Below are 21,425 nucleotides of genomic sequence, written 5' to 3' on the forward strand. Positions count from 1 at the left end.
CGCAATAGAAGCCCGTAAAATTAGACCTTGAGAGACATTTGAGGTAAGGTAGTCTATATACCTCAGATATCTCTGAAGGCTTTTGAGTGTACCATGCTGTCTTCCTGGAGAGGAGGCCCAGGAGCTCGGCTTTTGCTTCTCTCTCTTCTGCTCCTCGCAGCATGGGAGGCGGGGAGCGGCCAGGTCCACTACTCGGTTCCGGAGGAGGCCAAACACGGCACCTTCGTGGGCCGCATCGCCCAGGACCTGGGGCTGGAGCTGACGGAGCTGGTGCCGCGCCTGTTCCGGGTGGCGTCCAAAGGCCGCGGGGACCTTCTGGAGGTAAATCTGCAGAATGGCATTTTGTTTGTGAATTCTCGGATCGACCGGGAGGAGCTGTGCGGGCGGAGCGCGGAGTGCAGCATCCACCTGGAGGTGATCGTGGATAGGCCGCTGCAGGTGTTTCATGTGGAGGTGGAAGTTACAGATATTAACGACAACCCGCCTGTGTTCCCTGAAAGTGAAAAAAGAATAATCATTGCTGAATCTAGACCTCCGGAAACTCGGTTCCCACTAGATGGCGCATCTGATGCAGATATTGGAGTAAACTCCGCCTTGACCTACCGAGTCTATCCCAACGATTATTTCACTTTGGACACACAAAACAACCGTGAACAAACGTCTTCGTTATCACTTGTGTTAAGGAAATCATTGGACAGAGAGGAAATTCAGGAACATAGTTTATTATTGACAGCTAGTGATGGAGGCAAACCCGAGCTGACCGGCACAGTTCAGCTGCTGATTACAATCCTGGATGTGAATGATAACGCCCCAGAATTTGACCACTTAATTTATAAAGTGAGAATGTTAGAGAATGCAGTTAATGGAACATTAGTGATCAAACTAAATGCCACAGACCCTGATGATGGTACAAATGCGGACATAATCTACTCATTTAGAAGACCTGTATCGCCTACAGTATTATATGCGTTTTCCATAAATCCCAGCAGCGGAGAAATTCGGACAAAAGGTAAATTGGATTTCGAAGAAAAGAAATTGTATGAAATATCCGTGGAAGCAATTGACAAGGGGAATATTCCAATGGCGGGTCATTGTACCATTTTGGTGGAAATAGTAGATATAAATGATAACGCCCCAGAAGTTACCGTCACTTCTTTGGCTCTTCCGGTGCGAGAGGACGCTCAGGTGGGCACTGTCATCGCCTTGATCAGCGTGTCCGACCGCGACTCCGGCGCCAACGGGCAGGTGACCTGCTCCGTGATGCCCCACAGCCCCTTCAAGCTGGTGTCCACCTTCAAGAATTACTATTCACTAGTGCTTGACAGCGCCTTGGACCGCGAGAGCGTGGCGAACTATGAGGTGGTAGTGACAGTGCGGGACGCGGGCTCGCCTTCCCTGTCGGCCACAGCCAGCGTGTCCGTCGAGGTGGCCGACGTGAACGACAACGCGCCCGCGTTCGCGCAGCCCGAGTACACGGTGTTCGTGAAGGAGAACAACCCGCCCGGCTGCCACATCTTCACGGTGTCGGCTCGGGACGCGGACGCGCAGGAGAACGCGCTGGTGTCCTACTCGCTGGTGGAGCGGCGGGTGGGCGAGCGAGCGCTGTCGAGCTACGTGTCAGTGCACGCGGAGAGTGGCAAGGTGTACGCGCTGCAGCCGCTGGACCACGAGGAGCTGGAGCTGCTGCAGTTCCAGGTGAGCGCGCGCGACGCGGGCGTGCCGCCTCTGGGCAGCAACGTGACGCTGCAGGTGTTCGTGCTGGACGAGAACGACAACGCGCCCGCGCTGCTGCTGCCCGGGCCGGGAGGCGGGGCGGGCGCGCTGAGCCAGCTGGTGGCGCGGTCGGTGGGCGCGGGCCACGTGGTGGCGAAGGTGCGCGCGGTGGACGCGGACTCGGGCTACAACGCGTGGCTGTCGTACGAGCTGCAGCCGGCGGTGGGTGGCGCGCGCAGCCCGTTCCGCGTGGGGCTGTACACGGGCGAGATCAGCACGACGCGCGCCCTGGACGAGGCGGACGCGCAGCGCCAGCGCCTGCTGGTGCTGGTGAAAGACCACGGCGAGCCGGCGCTGACGGCCACGGCCACCGTGCTGCTGTCGCTGGAGGACAGCGGCCAGGCGCCCAAGGCCTCTTCGCGGGCGTCGACGGGCGCCGCTGGCGCGGAGGCCGCTCTGGTGGATGTGAACGTGTACCTGATCATCGCCATCTGCGCGGTGTCCAGCCTGTTGGTGCTCACGCTGCTGCTGTACACGGCGCTGCGGTGCTCGGCGCCGCCCAGCGAGGGCGCGTGCGGACCCGGGAAGCCCACGCTGGTGTACTCCAGCGCGGTGGGGAGCTGGTCTTACTCGCAGCAGAGGCGGCAGCGGGTGTGCTCTGGGGAGGGGCCGCCCAAGGCCGACCTCATGGCCTTCAGCCCCAGCCTTCCTCCTTGTCTGAGTTCTGCAGAGGTAACAGGTGAAACAGAACCAGATTCAGAACAGTTGAAAGAGGTGAGGTCGTATTTGAAATTTTCTTACTGTTTTAGTCCTCCTCACAGTTTTCTCTTTAAGATTCTTCAATCTCAATTTTAAGATCGTTCTTTAATTTTGCTCATCATTATGGTATTTCATGAGTATTACTGACATCATTAGTTTCATAATTCTTCAGATTGAAATCTTAAGGCAAAAGCCATAATATTGTTCATAATGTTAATAATTTGTTTTTGTTGTATTCTTAATAGTTTTAAAGTATTTATTACCTACATAAGCATTTTCAAGAAACTCCACATTGTGAGTACTTGAGCATTTAGAAAACTTTTGCTTTAATGAGGCTAACCATAATTAAACACTTTAAAATCTCTTTATTTTTAAAATTTATTCCTCTACCCACATACAGGTTTTGTTTTGAACAGTGCCATAATTTTTAACATAACATCTTTTTAAAGGTGCATATTTCTTTCTTTTTAAAAAATCTTTTTTTGTTTGCTCCCTCCTCATTTTCCTCTAGACACATCACTGTTCCCTGTCTGATAACCAAAATGATTTCCTTTAACATTTTTATGTTCAGTTAATTATTCATTCACATGCATATACCTGGTGGGGTTTTTTGTTATTGTTTAGTTTGGATAATTTATTAGAAGAGATAATGCATTTTACATTTCTCAGTCACCAATACCTCGTGGAAATCCCTACAAATCTGACACTTTTAATAGCTGTGTAGTACTCCACACTCCGGATGTATCATTTTTTAAAAATTAATTAATTTATTTATCTTTTTATTTTTGGCTGTGGAAGTCCCAAATAATTAGCTTTTATCTTACATCTATACCACAAATATTTTTCCTCCTATATATTGATTTGTTTAGGGTATATCTTGCCATATAAAAGTGTTTTAAAAATTTCTCTGTTTTTCTGTTATGCATTTTAAGGTCTCTAGGTTTAGTTAGGAAGGTCTTCCTTTTAGATTGAACATTCATTAATTAAATTCATTTAACAAACATTTGTTTTTAAATTTAATTTAAAAAATATAATTTACATATAATACTATATTAGTTTCAGATGTACAACCTAATGATTCAATATTTGTATATATTGTGAAATGATCACCACAATAAATCTACTTAACGTTCATCACTATACATAGTTACAAAAATTTTTTTCTTTTAATGAGAACTTTTAAGATCTATTCTTTAGCAACTTTCAAATATATAATACAGCATTATTAACTATAGTCACCTATAGTCATGCTGTACATTATTACATCACAAGGGCTTATTTATTTTATAACTGTCAGTTTGTCTCTTGACCACCTTCACCCATTTCACCCACCCTCCACCCCTTGCATCTGGCAACTACCAATTTGTTTTCCGTATCTATGAGTTTGTTTGTTAGATTCCACATAAGTTAGGTCATTTTTTCTTAATGTAGGCATTTATTGCTATAAACCTCCTTCTTAGCACTGCTTTTGCTTCACCTCATAAGTTTTGATATGTTGTGTTTTCATTTTCACTTGTTTCAAGATATTTTTGAATTTCCCATTGATTTCATCTTTGACCCATTGGTTTCCAAGAGTGTGTTAATTTCCGCATATTAGACCATGTGGTTGGAAAAGATACTTCATATGATTTCAGTCTTTTAAAATTTGCTTACACTTGTTTTGAACCTAATATCTGATCTATCCTGGAGAATGTTCCATGTGTGCTTGAGAAGAATGTATATTCTGCTGCCCTCGGATGAAATGTTCTGTGTATATCCGTTAGGTACATTGGGTGTAAAGTATAGTTCAAGTTCAATGTTTCCTCATTGGTTTTCTTTCTGGATGATCTATTCATTGATGAAAGTGAATATTGTAATGTTGTCTGTTAGTTCCTTCAGATCTGTTAGTATTTGTTTTATATATTTATGTACTCTGATGTTAGGTGCATATTTATTTACAATTATTATATCCTTTTGATGAATTGACCACTTTATCCCTATTAATGGCTTTCTTTGTCTCTTGTTACAGTTTTCTACTTAATCGACTTACAGTCGATTTTGTCTGATAAAAGTATTGATACCTCTGCTCTCTCTTTTGGTTTCCATTTGCATGGAGTGTCTTTTTTCCATATCTTCATTTTGAGAGTGAATGTCTTGGAGGCAACATGTAGCTGGTTTTTTCTTTTTCTTTTTTTTTTTTAAACCTATTCAACCATTCTATGCCTTTTGATTGGACAATTTATTTCACTTACATTTAAAGTAATAATTGATAGGCAACTTACTATTGCCATCTTGTTCATCGTTTTCTGGTTGTTTTGTAGTTCCTTTGTTCTTTTCCTCCTCTCTTGCTATCTTCTTTTGTGAACTGATGATTTTCCATTGGGGTATACTGTGATTCCCTTTTCTTTATCTTGTGTGTACATATGTACTATAGTTTTTTGTTTGTTTATTTTGTGGTTACCCTGTGGCTTACTTGAAATGCCTTATAGCTATAACAACCTATTTCAAGCTGATAACTTTTATTACATACAAAAACTCTACTCTTCTACTCTCCCCTTACTTTGTTTTTATTTATTTTTTAAAACTTATTTTATTTATCCATTTTTTTTTTTTACTGCATTCGGTCTTTGTTGCCGCACGCGGGCTTTTCTCTAGTTGAGGTGAGCAGGGGCTACTCTTCGTTGCAGTGCGTGGGCTTCTCACTGTGGTGGCTTCTCTTGTTGCGGAGCACAGGCTCTAGGCACACAGGCTTCAGTAGTGTGGCACACAGGCTCAGTAGTTGTGGCTCATGGGCTCTATAGTGCAGGCTCAGTAGTTGTGGTACATGGGCTTAGTTGCTCCACGGCATGTGGGATCTTCCTGGACCAGGGCTCAAACCCATGTCCCCTGAATTGGCAGGAGGATTCTTAACCACTGGGCCACCAGGGAAGCCTTCTTCCCTTACTTTATTTTTTGTTTTTGTTACCATAATTGACATCTTTTAAAAAAATAAATTTATTTATTTATTTATTTTTGTCTGTGTTGGGTCTTTGTTGCTGCGCACAGGCTTTCTCTAGTTGCAGCGAGTGGGGGCTACTCTTGGTTGTGGTGCATGGACTTCTCATTGCTGTAGCTTCTCTTGTTGTGGAGCACAGGCTCTAGGTGTGTGGGCTTCAGTAGTTGTGGCATGCGGGCTCAGTAGTAGTGGCTCGCAGGATCTAGAGTGCAGGCTCAGTAGTTGTGGCACATGGGCTTAGTTGCTCCGCGGCATGTGGGATCTTCCCGGACCAGGGCTCGAACCCGTGTCCCCTGCACTGGCAGGCAGATTCTTAACCACTGCCTCACCAGGGAAGTCCTTGACATCTTTTTATATTGTGTATCTCTTAGCAAATTATTATAGCTATATCTATTTTTTTTAGCTATATCTATTTTTTACACTTTTGTTTTTTAACCCTTACACTAGAGTTAAGTGGTTATTATGCCATCATATTACAGTATTAGATTATTCTGAATCTGACTATATACTTACCTTTATGAGTGTATTGTGTATTTTCATATGTTTTCATGTTACCAGTTAGTAGCCTTTCATTTCAGCTTGAAGAACTCCTTTCAGCATTTCTTGTAAGGCACATCTAATGGTGATGAACTCCCTCAGCTTTTGTTTGGGAAAGTCTTTATCTCACCTCTATTTCTTTTTCTTTTTTAAATTAATTAATTTATTTAGTTCTGGCTGTTTTGGGTTTTCATTGCTGTGCGTGGGCTTTCTCTAGTTGCGGTCAGCAGGGCTACTCTTCCTTGCAGTGTACAGACTTCTCACTGCAGTGGCTTCTCTTGTTGTGGAGCACAGTCTCTAGGCATGCAGGCTTCAGTAGTTGTGGCACACAAGCTCTAGAATGCAGGCTCAGTAGTTGTGGCACACAGGCTTAGTTGCTCCGCGACATGTGGGATCTTCCCGGACCAGGGCTCGAACCCGTGTCCCCTGCATTGGCAGGTGGATTCTTAACCACTACATCACCAGGGAAGTCCTTACCTTCATTTCTGAAGGTCAACTTTGTAGAGAAAAGTGTTCACGGTTGGCATTTATTTTCTTTCAGCTCTTTGAATATATCATCCCACTCTCTCCTGGCGTATTTCTCCTGCTGAGAAATCTGCTGATAGCCTTATAGGGGTTGTCTTGTTTAATATAAACTTTTTTCTCTTGTTGCTTTAAAAATTCTCTTTTCATCTTTGATTTTATACAGTTTTATTATAATTTGTCTTGAAGAAGATGGTTTTGCATTGAAAATTTGGGGTGACCTATTGGCTTCATGAACTTGGATGTCCAAATCCCTCCTCAGGTTTGGGAAGTTCTCATCACTATTTATATAAGCTTTGTACCCATTTCTCTCTCTCTCTTCTTCTGAAACTCCAGTGATTATTTCTTTTAATGGTGTCCCTTAAGTCCCATAGTCTTTCTTCATTCCTTTTCACTATTTTTTCTTTTTGCATCTCTTGATCAGATACTTTAAAATGATCTCTCTTGCTCCTTCTACTGTCTTTCTGTCACATCAATTTTCTGGTTCTATAGCAGCAAGCTGTTCTCCCTTGTTCTCAGTGGCCACTAGGCATCTAAAGTATCTTGGTTCCCTGACAGTTCCAAGTCAGGTGAGAAAGATACCAGTTCCTTGAGCAGCCCTCCAAAAACCTGAAAGGCTGGATTCACACTCTTCTTTCTCCTTCCCAAGGGAGCTAGCTGCCCCCTTGCTATTTTTTGTTCTTCAGGGCTCTCAGGCATCCAAACTACACCAGTTCCATCAGTTCTCTGAGAGCGAGGCAATATAAAAACTAGTCCCCCAGGCAGCCCTCCAAGAAGCTGAAACATTGGACACATGCCCTACTCTTCTCTTTCCCCTTGAAGGTGGAGTAGTGAACCAGGGTGTTTTTTCCTGGTGCTGAGCTGTGCCAGCTTGGGGGAGGGGCTGATGTGAGTAAAGTAAAATTATTCTTATTTGTTTCAATACAGCTGTTTCAGCTTTATGCTCACTTAGGTACTCTCAACTTCCTGATTATGGAATTTTTGCAAGGGTATTTTATTACACATATCATTATGAATTGGTATTTTTGTGGGACAATTAGGGCTGGAACTTTCTATTCTGACATCTTGCTGGTGTCATTTGATCCATTTTGAGTTAATTTTTGTATATAATGTGATGTAGTGGTCCAACTTCATTCCTTTGCAAGTGGATATTCAGTTGTCTTGACATCACTTATTGAAAAAGAATTATTCTTTTCCCATTGAAGTGTTTGGGAACCATTGTTGAAAATCAACTGATGAATAAATATGGGAATTTATTTCTGGATTCTCAATTATATTCCATTGATCTATATGTCTATCCTTATCCCACTACAACATTCTCTTGATTATTGTAACTTTGTACCTAGTTTTTAAATCAAGAATCATTAGTGCTCCAACTTTGTTCTTTTTTATCAATATTGTTTTGGCTGTTCTGGGTGTTCTTGCATTTTCTTATGAATTTTAGGATCAGTTTGTCAATTTCTGCAAAAAGCCAGCTTACTTTGGACAGGGAAGTTGTTGACTCTGTAGATCACTTGGGGGAGTATTGCCATTTTAACAGTATGAAATTATACTATCTTCATGAGCATGGGATTTTCCCCCCATTTATTTACATTTTCTTTAATTCCTTTCAACAATGTTTTATAGTCTTCAGAGTATGCATTTTATATTTCTTTTGTTAAATTTATTCCTTAATATTTTCATCTTTAAAAAATTATTTATTTGTTTATTTATTTTGGCAGCATTGGGTCTTCGTTTCTGCACACAGGCTTTCTCTAGTTGCAGCGAGCTGGGGCTGCTCTTTGTTGCGCTGCGCGGGCTTCTCATTGCAGTGGCTTCTCATGCTGTGGAGCATGGGCTCTAGGCGCGTGGGCTTCAGTAGTTGGGGCTCACGGGCTCTAGAGCACAGGCTCAGTAGTTGTGGTGCACGGGCTTAGTTGCTCCGCGGCATGTGGGATCTTCCCGGACCAGGGCTCGAACCCGTGTCCCCTGCATTGGCAGGCGAATTCTTAACCACTGCACCACCAGGGAAGCCCCCTTCAATGAATTTTAAACTGTATTTTTTTTTAAACTGTATTTTTGAGTTATTTTCTCCGTGGTTTCTCTAGAATTTACTATATACGTTATAACTTAACAGTATCTCCAGATTTATATTAACTTAATTCTATTAAGACAGAAAGATATTACTCCTATATAGCTCTTTTTCTTCCACCCTTTTTGCTTTATTATTATTATAGCTATTACATCTTATAGTGGGTTGAACTGTGGCCTCCAAAACGATATGTCCACTTCCTAACCCCTAGAACCTATGAAAGTGACCTATTAGGAAAAAAAGGACTTTGAAGATGTAATTAAGTTAAGGATCTTCAGATGAGTTCATCCTGGATTTTCCAGGTGGGCACTAGTTCCAATGAGAAGTTTTTTTTATAAGAGATAGAATAAGGGAAGACACAGACACAGAGGGAAGGCCATGTGAAGATAGAAGCAGAGATTGGAGCAATGCAAATAGCCACCAAAAGCTGTATGAGGCAAGGAATGGAATCTCCACTAGAGCCTCCAGAAGCCTCCAGTACAGCCCCCAAACACCTTGAGTTTGGATTTCTCCCCTCCAGAACTGTGAGAAAAACTGTCTTAAGCCACCCAATGTGTGGTAATTTTTTTGCAGCAGCTGCAGGAAACCAATATATATCTCTATATATTACAAACCCAAAAGTACATTGTTATAATTATTACATTATATAATTTTATATCTTTTAAAGATGCTGAGAGAAAAAAGGAAAGCAATTATATATTTATAGTGTTTCTTTCTTTCTTTTTTTTTTTTTGTACGCAGGCCTCTCACTGTTGTAGCCTCTCCTGCTGCGGAGCACAGGCTCCGGACGCACAGGCTCAGCGGCCATGGCTCACGGGCCCAGCCGCTCCGCGGCATGTGGGATCTTCCCAGACCGGGGCACGAACCCGTGTCCCCTGCATCGGCAGGCGGACTCTCAACCACTGCGCCACCAGGGAAGCCCTATAGTGTTTCTTATTTGCCATTTCTGGTTCTGTTCATTTGTTGATGTGGATCAGAATTACCATCTGTTGTCCTTTCCTTATCTAATACAGCTGTTCTTCTATCCACCTCCTTTGTACTGTAATTGGCAAAGTTGTTTCATTTCTAAATATTATAGGCCCAGCAATACATTTATACATATTGTTACATACAATTGCTTTTTTAAAAGAAGAAAGGAGAAGCCTCTGGGCATATCTCAGAAGGAGTACTCTTCCTCTCTCCCTGCCAGAGCCACAAGGGAATGTTTCTTGGATGTTCGCTTTGAGAACCTATTGGGGTTCCTGAAAGTAAAGCCCGTAAAATTGGGTGTAGGGGGCCCCAACTGTGCCCTCCAGGAGTTTCTCACTCTCAAGATAGTCCACAATTCAGCCTTCAGCAATTTGTCAAAATTTCCATTTAAGTGTTCCCTACCAGCCTCTGGCTCTAGTGGCTTCTGCTCCGTGGAAGCAGATCTTGGCTGTGACTCTCTGGATTTGCTTGTTTCTCCAGATTTCAGGGCGGAGGTTTTCCCTGTAAACTCAGTTCTCTGATGGGTTCAGGAAAAGTCATGTATCCAGCTTTTCTTGTTGTTATTATAAGGAAAGGAGTGATAAATTCTAATCTCTTTACATGTTGGAGCTGAAATGGGAAGTTTGTTCTTTCTGTTTATTTTTCTCAGCCTTCTCAAATGTTTCTTCTTGTTCTTGACTATGTACCAAGCAGAGCCTGTTCACTTTTTTACTGTTTCCAATGTGGCTTTAATTTCTGTTATTATATTCTGTTATTTCTGATTTTATATTTCTCTTCCATTTATTTCATGAATTGCATCAGCTCAGTTTTCATGGTCTTTTGTGGCCTTTTCATTTTGAAATTCTGTATCTTTGTTTTGAGTTCTTAATTCTCTGAGACCCTTTAAAATTGTTTCATAAATCTTCTGACTAGAGACCTCTAGAGACCTGTGGGGTTTTTCTGTTTTTTGCTTTTTGTTTTGGCCGGGCCATGCCGTATGTGGGATCTTAGTTCCCTGACCAGGGATCGAACCTGTGCCCCCTGCAGTGGAAGCATGGAGTCTTAACCACTGGACCACCAGGAAAGTTCCAGAGACCTGTGTGTTCTCATCTGTTATTTTTCATATTTATTTTCTTATTCCTTCTTGTAATATTTATGTAGATCTTATGTTGGCTCTTTTTTGATTACTATTTATCTTTGAGAGGAGTTCCTTTAGGACCAGCTATCTGCAGGTGGAAAGTGTGAATGGATGGGCCAGCAGTGCTCTGGACTAACGTGATCATTTCCTTGTTTACCGTTTGTTAGAGGAGTTTGCGTGTACCTTAGCTTTTACAAACCTCCAACTAATGAGAACTGGCAGCTGCAGAGCAATTTGTCATCTAGAGTTTTCTCTTAACTTTACCATATCCTTAGGTTCACTCTTGAAACAATGGTGCCTCTGCTCACTATCACATTCAGTCCTGCTTTCTCTCCTATTTTGCGCTGACAAATGGGTTTACAGGAAAACGCTGCCTGATTTAGCCTATGTACCTAGATGTTTTTGTTCCAAACAAGGGACCTTTGGTTTTATATCTCAGTGGGAAGCACTACTCTGGAAAACTCCAATCTACCAGCTTTTCCCAAGATCTCCAGTGGCAGGAATCCTTTCTCAGCATTTTCTCTTATCTTAGTTCAATCTTCATGGCACTTGGTAACTTCTCTTCATATATACTATGGTTGAAGTTCAAATGTTTTAAAGAGTTTCATCAAAGATATAACTTTAGGGCTTCCCTGGTGGTGCAGTGGTTGAGAGTCTGCCTGCCGATGCAGGGGATACGGGTTCGTGCCCAGGTCCGGGAAGATCCCACATGCTGCGAAGCGGCTAGGCCCGTGAGCCATGGACGCTGAGCCTGTGCGTCCGGAGCCTAAAAAGATATAACCTTATTAAATTAAAATTTTTATTTTCATTTATCCATAATTGATAGAAATCCCACTTTTTGTCTAGTTATTGAAGGTATGTAGGAAAGGTATGTTTTTTATTTTTAAGCTAATCATCTCATTGAGCTCTTTTTTAGTTCTAATTATTTTTTCTTTAATTCTCTGGGATTTTATGAGTAGAAAATTATATTACCTATAAATTTATCATCTAACAGTATATTTTATACTCCTTTCTAACACACACACACACACACACACACACACACACACACACACACACACTTCCTTATCTTGTGTTGTCCAGAATATCCAAGTCAGTATTGAATAATAACTATGACATGAAGTGTGGTGTTATGCTCCTGATTTTTCATGGGAAAAATTCTAGTGTTTTTACTGTTTAAAATTAAGATGGCCATTTTTTTTGTGACAGCTGTCAAATTTTTATCAACTTTCTTTTAAATATATATCACAATAGTGATCTGGAAATACTTTGTTTTGAAACTTAATATAATGTGGGATTTGTGTAGAGTCTTGTTTGGAGAATGTTGATAGTGTCTTTCTCAGATCTTTATTTTAGGTTAGGCGCTCCTAATAAACTGATGTCAGGTAGGGTGGTTGGTAGTGGTTGCAAGCCTTCCTTTTCAGCCACACTTGATGAAAATTTTTTTCTGAAGCTCAGAGGAAGATCTGGTGTGACTGCTTACCAAATATGTAGGAATATGAAATTTGATATAGGTAAAATATGTGATTGAATCAGATTGGCTAGCTCTTAACACAATGACATTCAGCAAATTTGAGTTAAAAAATTAAGTATAAAAGTCTAGGACTGGGACTTCCCTGGTGGCGCAGTGGTTAAGAATCCGCCTGCCAATGCGGGGGACACGGGTTTGAGCCCTGGTCCGGGAGGATCCCACATGCCGCGGAGCAACTAAGCCCATGCGCCACAACTACTGAGCCTGCACTCTAGAGCCCGCGAGCCACAACTACTGAGCCCGTGTGCCACAACTACTGAAGCCTGCGTGCCCTAGAGCCCATGCTCCACAAGAGAAGCCACCGCAATGAGAAGCCCGCGTACCGCAACGAAGAGTAGCCCCCGCTCCGCGCAACTAGAGAAAGTCTGCGTACAGCAACAAAGACCCAACGCAGCCAAAAATAAATAAATTTAAAAAAAAAGTCTAGGACTTTTTGATCTGTGGCCTAATAACATCTAGAAAAAAACAGATGTGAATTTTAGTTTTTAATCCATCATAAAAAAGGTATGTGATGCAGCTGAAAAAGGGTCTATGACATTTTAAATGATATTATATTATGGAGAAAAACTCGGTAGTACAAACTTGAGAAAGAAATTCTATAGCAGTGTGCTATTGGTAAGGTGTTCAAGTAAAAAAAGAAACAATGAATGACGTAGGCCAGGCCGCTATGTATCGAGATACATAGCCACTTAATTTACATGCCCAACGCTTAGCTGGATATTTAAGAAACAAAATTGAGTGATACAGATCTCTACCGTCAAACAACTCCCACCTTGTTAGGCTTGATTTTAACACTACGTGAAGCTATTTTACAGGATGAAAATTTGCTTAACGTGATTGTCATGTTCAGTCTTTTAATTTAGTTCCCATAAGTACATAACATACTCCCAGGGAATAATCTTAAGCACTAAGAAAATCTTATTTAAAGTACAGTATCCTTTTGCTGACAAACTCTTTGGTGGGTATTCAGATTATTTTCCTGTTTGGCTTCAATATCTCTAATATGAACTTATGCATTATGGCTAGAAATCTCTTGAATTTACAGATTACGGCCAAGTTTGGTGGGAGAGCTTTATAATAACAGTCTTTGCAATAGATCCCAAGCAGAAATCAGAACAATGTTTTTGCACAGAGTCTACTTAAACTTGTACTTGCACCTAATTAAAAGCTTGAAAATATTTGAATTAGGAGACACTATGGAAAATGCCATAAACTGGCAAAATGAAATACTAGAAAGGAAAGGTTCTGCTAAAGAGAAGTTTTGTTAATTTATGATTTTATTCACCTAGCAATCTTATACAGAACAAAAAAGTCTTGAGACTTTCTCATCTTTGGGATATCCAAATATCCCAAGTATCTCCTAAATGTTGCTTTCCCACAGATCCCAGTTTATATGAGCAAATATTGCTTTCCCACAAACTCCAGTTTATGTCAGTAAATACCACGTTCCCACAAATCCCAGTTATGCCTAAAGATAGGGAGGCAGATGGTGGGACAAATTCTACTACGAGAGCTCTATCTACTTATTCCTGAGACTAAGTAAATCTTTTTAAAATAAACATCAGTGGCAGTTTAAACAGAAACAGGAGAAAAGGGAAGCCAGAAGTCTGAGAAGTGTGTGAATGGGGGAGAGTTTTTGTCAAGATTTTCCATGCTGATTCTCAGTATGTGTTTTCCTTTCTCCCCACTTCCTAATCCACACCCACACATCCTATTGATCTCAGAGAGGCAGAAGTGAGTGATGGCGTGAAGCGAGATCTTAATTCCTTGCCCAGGAATTGAACGTGGGTAGCCTGGATGAAAACCAGGAATCCTAGCTGCCACACCCCCTGGCTCTTGCTCCCAGTGAAAAATGCATTTCTCACAGAGGCAAAACTGTAAAAACAGGTACAAAGTTTATTATTAGAGACACAGCACAACAACAAGGGGGAGAGCACAGTTTGTTTAGTTAAGATAGAAGCAAGGCAGAGATGCACACCCGGAGAGAAAGGGTGTAGGTGCCCTCCTTAATGAGGAGGAGTTCAGTAAAGAGGTGGTTAAGTCATCTATATAGGGCAGTTCTTCGGGGTCTTTGTTTACCTTTGGCCAATTATCTGGTTTCTTTTTCCACACCTGCCCTGCCTTAGGACCCTCCCCAACATGCATGCACACAGCCCAGAGGCTATGGGATGGCCTTAGCATCACATATTATGGGGTGGTGCCCCCTCCCTTTTGACCCCCAAGGAGCCTTTTCTAAGCATGTGCAATATTTCCCTTGCCCCAAGGATGGGAAATGTATGAACTCTTGATCTTTTAACAGGGTTTAGTCCCACTCGGTCCCTGCCATAAAAATGTCCAATGTCCAGTTATTTACCCTATTTCTGTTGCTGGTTTTTACATCAAGGTGCAGATCTCAAAATATAGACTGGAGTCCGGTCATAAATATATAGTTCTGGAGCCCATTTGTCTCTTGTATGTGATGTAAACAGGGGGCTGGTAATGAATGTCCGGCCTGGAGCCCATCTTCTTCTAACCCCAGGAAGTGTGAGCAGGAGGCTAGTTGTAAATGTCTACCCTGGAGCCCATCTATCTCCTGCCTCACTATCCTCCTAAACCCGGGATAATAAGAAGCTTGCTTGCAGGTGTAAAATTCACGGGCCTTCCAAAAGTTGAGTACATCTCTCCAGGTGCATTTCATCTGCTGCTAATGGAAAAGCGAAAAGTATAACCTTTTACCCCAAAGCAGTTAGCTTGGTTAGCAGCATTAAATTGAGAAAATGCAAATCCTAATAATCTCTCACACTGAAGTAGAAAATCAGTTTTGGTTCTGAAATTTGGTGAGGAATCAATTCAATTTTTATTAGTTATTTCACATCCTAATGAGGATTCCCCAATGATGGCTATGCTTATGACTCTACCGAACAACATTTCAACGGGCTGACAGGTTTCTCGCTTTAATTTTATTCAAGACTTGGCGTCAATGATTTTTTTGGTTCCTTAGTTCGGAAAGACAAACTAGTCAGGGGCATTTACTATATACTTACATTGCCTTATGTGGCAGCCTGCCCTACTTCCTTGGAAGAAATAAGGAATGGGTTTGTGATGGTCAGAGGAGACTGGTTCTTATTGGCACACTGAAGTTACCAATCCCACTTTTAGTCTTAAAACCAGAAAGCTGGAGCTGCCTATCTACTCCTGCCCCCACCTCCATTTTAACTGACAATTTAAAAAATTATTAGAGAAATATTCAAACATACACTAAAGTTGAGAGAATTGTGTAATTAACCCCATGTGTCCTGTACTCAGCTTCAATAATTATCGATACTTTTAGGCAGTTTTCTGACCAGGAAATATAATGCCCTGAAAGCTTCAATTCTTTATCTCTATTTGGCTTTTGTCTTTCAAATTTTGGTTCCTGGGGCTTTGGACACTGCAATTGTATTAAAAGAAGGATTTGAGTGAGGAATTTAGTGTTTAATGTCAGTCTCTTTTTCAGCTCTCCTCCCTCTCTGGAGAAGCCACTGGTTATTGGGTGCTAGGCGGAATCTGGCAGTATTTATTGCGGCCAAGAGCTGTTTTTCTTAAAACAGATCACTGTCCCGATTTCCGTGCAGAAGACCGGCCAAAAAACAAAGCTGGAGAATTTATGGGTATCAAGCCAGTTCTTACCCCACCTCAGTGCTGTTTTCTAAACATTTACAGAGAGCAAATTTGCAGAACAGTTTTCTGGTCACACTCTGTAAAGTATCTCAGTACTTTCTCTCCCCTTCACTTTGCACGTCCTCTTTGGGGCTGAGTTGTCAATCTTTCTGAGTTTTTGGTGCTAACCTCCTCCCTCGCCCACAGCGTCGGGGGCCGCTTGCAAAGCACTCCCAGTAGGGCCTCCTGGGGAACGAGAAACTGCTGATCCGCAAAAAAGCGGAAACGTGGAACGGAATTGCGCTCGCACGCTTTTGTGTCTTGAAAAGCGAGAATCCCAGGGAAGCTTCCCAATCTGCCTCTCGCTGGTAGCCTCTACTGAAATCTTGGCAGCTCCCGGGATATAAGAAGGTGCAGGAAGAGACTTAAACCCGCAGCGGAGAGGCTGAGAATCCAGCACGGAATGCATCCCAGCACTTGGTTTGTGGACTCCTGTTTCCTTAAGCCTCGAAGGTGTGGTGGTTCACGGTCACGGTTCCGCCTATCAGCGCCTCCGCCCCGCGGTTCCTGTCGGAGTTCCGCCCTCTCCGCGGTCAATGTAGGGAGTCAGTGGGTCCGAGCGCCCGGGACCCGACGCTCCGCTTTCGAGCAGTCGCGGAGAAACGCCAGCCGAGCTCAGCCCCAGTTATAAACTGTCTTCAGGGAGAGGTTGTAGTCATTAAGACCGCGGCGGTCTCAGGGCGTTGTCCTAGGAAACACCGTTTAAGGGAAGGCGTATTAGTTGTTGGGAGCGTCTTCCTTGCCCCGCCCCGCGCTCGCTGCCTGGGCGCGGGGCGAGATCCCAGCTGGCTGGGAACCGAGACCGCGCTTCCCCAACGCCGGCGGTTTACCTCGTCTCTGCACCCCTAGGCGGCGCTGCACTCCTCCGCACCCGGTCCGCTTCGCTTTCCCAGACGGCTGCCAAGCCTCCAGTCTAGCAAGCCTAGCTCGCAGCCGGCCGGCCCCGGGCAATTCCGGTATTCGGAAGGCGAACGTCGGCGGTCTCTGCACCTCCAGTCGGCAGCAGCGGCCGGTCGTCCCTCGTTGTTTTCTTTTTTAAAACCACGGCTTGTGATCTCCGGGAGTCCGGAGCATGGTCCCGGGTCACCGCTGGTGGAACGAGGACGCCGAGAGAGAGGGAGGATGGTGGGCTGGAGGGTGGCGGTTCTATGTTTGTGGGTCTCCTGCGGCTCTGCAGCGGGACAGCTCGAATACTCCGTGTCGGAGGAGACCGAACGGGGCGTAGCCGTAGGCAGTGTTGCCCAGGACTTGAGGCTGTCAGCGGCCGCTCTGTCCTTGCGGAACTTTCGCTTCCTTTCCAGCCACGGCGAGCCCTACTTCGAGGTTGATCTGGCCAGCGGAAGCTTGGTGGTCAGAGAGCCGGCGGATCGCGAACGGCTGTGCGGGGACAAAGCTGCCTGCGTCCTGACCTATGAGCTGGTGCTGGAGGACCCGCTGGAGCTGCACAAGATTCACGTTCACGTCCTGGACACCAACGACAACTCGCTTCACTTCCCTGCCGGCGACGTGCAGTTGCACATTCCCGAGTTCCTGATGCTGGAGCCCGTTTTACTCTCCCTAATGCCCAAGATGCCAACGAGGGAAGCAATGGGGTGCTAAGCTACAGCCTGAGCCCCAGCCAGCCCTTTCGCCTGGACATGGGGTCGTGCGCGGGTCGACGGCAGCGAATACCCGGAATTGGTATTGGAGAAAGGGCTGGATCAGGAGCAGCGTGCCATCCACCGGCTGGTGCTCACCTCCCGGGACGGCGGGCCGCCGGCGCGCTCCGGAGACGCACAAGTCACCGTCGTCGTGGTGGACACAAACGACAGTGCACCTGTATTTGAGCGCTCAGTATACCGCACCAAGGTGCCAGAGACTGCACCCAACGGGACTGTGTTATTCCGAGTTCAAGCCTCGGACCCGGATGAAGGCTCCAATGGGGAAATCCGGTACTCCTTAAGCAATAGCACGCAGGCAAAGCTGCGACACCACTTTCACGTGCACCCTAGAAATGGGGAAGTGCGGGTAGCTGCTTCACTAGGTCCGCCTGAAACGCTGTTGGAGGCATACATCGAGGCGAGGGATGAAGGCGCCTTCGGTCTAGCCAGCACCACCAAACTGCTGGTGGAAGTGACCGATGTGAACGATCACGATCCCGAGGTGAACCTCCCCACTTTCTCCAGTCCAGTTTCCGAGGACACCGCCGCTGGCACAGTGATTGCTCTCCTTAGTGTAAGGGATGAGGACCTTGGTCCCAATGGTAAGGTCGTTTGTAGCATGTCCACTGGAGGCCCTTTTAAGCTGAAGGCTTCCTTTGACAACTACTACAGCTTGCTGACTGATGGGCCGTTGGACCGGGAGCAGGTCAGTGAATATCAGGTCCTGATCACCGCCTTAGATGGTGGCTCGCCCCCACTTAGCACCCGCAGGACACTGACTGTGTCAGTTGCTGATGTGAACGACAATACACCAAACTTTCCTCAACCGAAACAGGAACTTCTTGTGGCTGAAAACAATGGCCCTGGGGCCTCCCTAGGATGTGTGTTTGCCCAGGACCCAGATCTGGGGAAGAATGGCGTCATCTTTTATGAGCTGTTGGATATTACCTCTGAAGGGCAGGCAGCCTCTAACTTGGTGGCAGTAGATTCCTCCAGTGGGGCTATCACTGCCAAAATTTCCTTTGACTTTGAGCAGCTCAGGGAGTGTCACTTCCAAGTGGAAGCCCAGGATGGTGGCATTCCTCCCAGAAGTGAAACAGTGACTGTGAACTTGTTTGTGGTAGACAGGAACGACAAGCCTCCAGTCATCTTGTTTCCCTTGCCCAGAAATGGCTCTGTCCCAGTGAAAATTGTGCCCCGCTCTGCCAGAACAGGACACCTGATCACAAAAGTGGTAGCAGAGGATGCAGACAGTGGCTCCAATGCTTGGCTTTCTTACCACATCTCTCAGGCTTCTGACTCGAGCCTTTTTAGAATTTCAGCCAATATGGGAGAGCTCCATACTGCTCGCTTAGTTCTTCCCACTGATGCAGTTAAACAGAGGGTGGTGGTAGTGGTTCAGGACCATGGAGACCCATCACTTTCCACCTCTGTCACACTGGGTGTTCTGTTGAGCAACTGTGTCCCTCGGGTCCTTCCAGACTTTGAAGATGGCTGGGAAAAAGGCGGGCACCCTTCTGCCCAGAACCTGTATTTAGTAATTGCCCTGGCCTGTATTTCCTTTTTATTTCTGGGGTGCTTACTTTTCTTTGTGAGCAGCAAGTTGAGCCAGATCCCACGTTGTTGCTCTCAGAGCTGCTGTCGCTCTCCAGAGGAGTTGAGATATGGGAGCAAGATGGCTTTGAATCCTTGCATGACATCTGCCACAATAGATGTCACTACAGTCGAAAGACTTTCTCAGACCTACCTCTGTCGGACCTCTCTGGGACTTGGTTCTGACAATAACAGTTTGCTGTTGCGTGGGGAATACAGTGCTGCTGACCTGAGAAATTTGGCCTCTGGGATAGGACTGAATGTGCCAATATCCTGTATTCAGATTCACAATAGGAAAGGGGATCATGTAAATGTCAATGCCGTGGTAAGCAAATTTTATGGGATTTGATTCCCTTGACCACGAAATGACCACTAGCTATTTCTGAAATGTTTCTTAGATGAGCCTTTGGCAACATTTAATCCAATGAATTGAATGCTCCTGCTTAGCATCCCCTGTGCTAAGGATTCTGGGAAGATATAGGCGTTAAAAGAGACTGACCTTGGCCTCAAGAAGGTTACAGTTTATTTTTGAGAAAGCAAGGTAAGAAATTCAAACCTATTACAGAACAATTAAAATAATATAGCATAAGGGTCTAAAATTTTTAAAAAAGCACCAAAGTTTCTGGTACAGGTAATAAACAACCTGGGGGGTCTTTTTAAAAAAATTTATTTATTTTTATTTACTTATTTTTGGCTGTGTTGGGTCTTCATTGCTGCTCGCGAGCTTTCTCTAGTTGTGGTGAGCAGGGGCTACTCTTTGTTTCAGTGCGCGTGCTTCTCATTGTGGTGGCTTCTCTTGTTGCAGAGTCCAGGCTCTAGGCATGCAGGCTTCAGTAGTTGTGGCACACGGGCTCAGTGCTCTAGAGCACAGGCTCTAGTAGTTGTGGTGCATGGGCTTCGTAGCTCTGCGGCATGTGGGATCTTCCCGGACCAGGGCTTGAACCTGTGTCCCCTGCATTGGCAGGTGCATTCTTAACCACTGTGCCACCAGGGAAGTCCCCTAGGGTGTCTTTAAATAATTCCTTTTATGAATTTCTTTAAGGAATTACTTAAAGCAAATATCCCTTCATTAGAAGTATTTTGAGCAACAGATATGTGTAAGGCATTCTGATTCCTAAGGTGAGAATGAAAATTATGTAAGAGTCTTTGTGTAATACAAACTTAATATCATGGACGATGAGACGTTTATTCAAATCATTACAATACATGATTTAAAAATGTTGTTAACCTAAAACATGTAAAAGTAAATTGCAGTGGATGTTCAAAGAAGGGAGAGAGATAACATGAGAGAACATCTAGGCAGGGAGGAGGGAATCATAGGAGGCTTTGTGGTAGAGATAGCTGTTGAATTGGATTGTGAATGCTATACCATTTAATAAAATGCAGCATACTCTCTAGGCTATATTTTACAATGAGTCCCGTTTTGACAAAGTAGTCTTTTTTTAGAATGATACTCCAAAACACAGCTAATAGGTCCACACAGTGTTTGTAAGTACATAAAAATTCTAGGCATATCTCAAAACACCTATTTGTACTGACAGAAAGAAGATAAGATGATTGGGTATAGGACTTGACAACCTTTTATTTTGTGTTCTTATTGATATATTTCACAAAGAAGACAGATGAGTAATTGTTATGTCAGAAACATTTGTGTGTTCAAAGGTGCACTTACCATTCAAAGTCCATTCAACTTGGATTTAATATTCTTATTATTTTAGAAACCAGTATACTTAGAAGTAAGTAAATACCATATTTGGGAGTAATGCATCTAATAAAATTAAATTATGCCTCAGTTTATCTGTTTGGCATTTCAAAACTTTCTGAGTGGAGTGGGAGCAATTGGCTTAGCAATTTTACAATATTACTTTCCAACTTCTCATAGAGATCATGGATACAAGAGAAAGGTTGTGCAGAAATTAGGGAAGGGAACGAAGGGAATGTTCTACTCTTCTAGGTAATAAGAGAGAAAATTGGATAAGTTATTCTCCTTCAAATAATTATGTTAACTGCAAATAAAATAGATTTGCATCCATTATAATTTTGCATAATTAATATTCACACATGATATAATGGAATCCAATATATATGATTAGTAAATACTTGCTGATGAATGAATAATTAAATTTGTGAATATATTAATTGGCTGGAAACACTCTTCAACATAGAGGGAAAAACTTTAACTTAACTTTTATCTTTATGTGTATATATAGTTAACAGTTTAAAGGCTATTTTCAAACATATTGTTTTCTTCCTTATGATATATAATCATGAAACAACACAACAGGGATTTTCTGGTCCTAGAGCTAGCATGAAAAATCTCA

General features: G+C 43.6%; 2 protein-coding genes across 8 annotated transcripts in view; both read left to right on the forward strand.

The window, feature by feature from the left end:
* LOC307183653 (protocadherin alpha-C2) overlaps positions 1-21,425 on the forward strand; it is a gene marked incomplete at its 5' end in the record, with an annotated part of 158,075 nt that overhangs the window by 65,262 nt on the left and 71,388 nt on the right. Inside the window, one exon of one of the 7 annotated variants that reach the window (XM_079916480.1) lies at positions 94-2,487. The exons of 5 other annotated variants lie outside the window; for them this stretch is intronic. In XM_079916480.1, the coding sequence (XP_079772606.1) occupies positions 94-2,487 (2,394 nt within the window). Of the gene's footprint in view, positions 1-93; positions 2,488-21,425 lie in introns of those variants that run through there. One more of the 7 variants, XM_079916485.1, reaches the window with a different exon arrangement.
* LOC307183658 (protocadherin alpha-C1-like) lies at positions 16,925-19,543 on the forward strand. Its single transcript, XM_079916492.1, is given in 3 exon segments — positions 16,925-17,402; positions 17,405-17,517; positions 17,519-19,543. Coding segments are annotated over 3 exon segments (2,457 nt in total). The 5' UTR covers positions 16,925-16,993; the 3' UTR covers positions 19,454-19,543.

This window comes from Stenella coeruleoalba, assembly GCF_951394435.1.
Source record: "Stenella coeruleoalba genome assembly, chromosome: 3".
Lineage (NCBI taxonomy): Eukaryota > Metazoa > Chordata > Mammalia > Artiodactyla > Delphinidae > Stenella > Stenella coeruleoalba.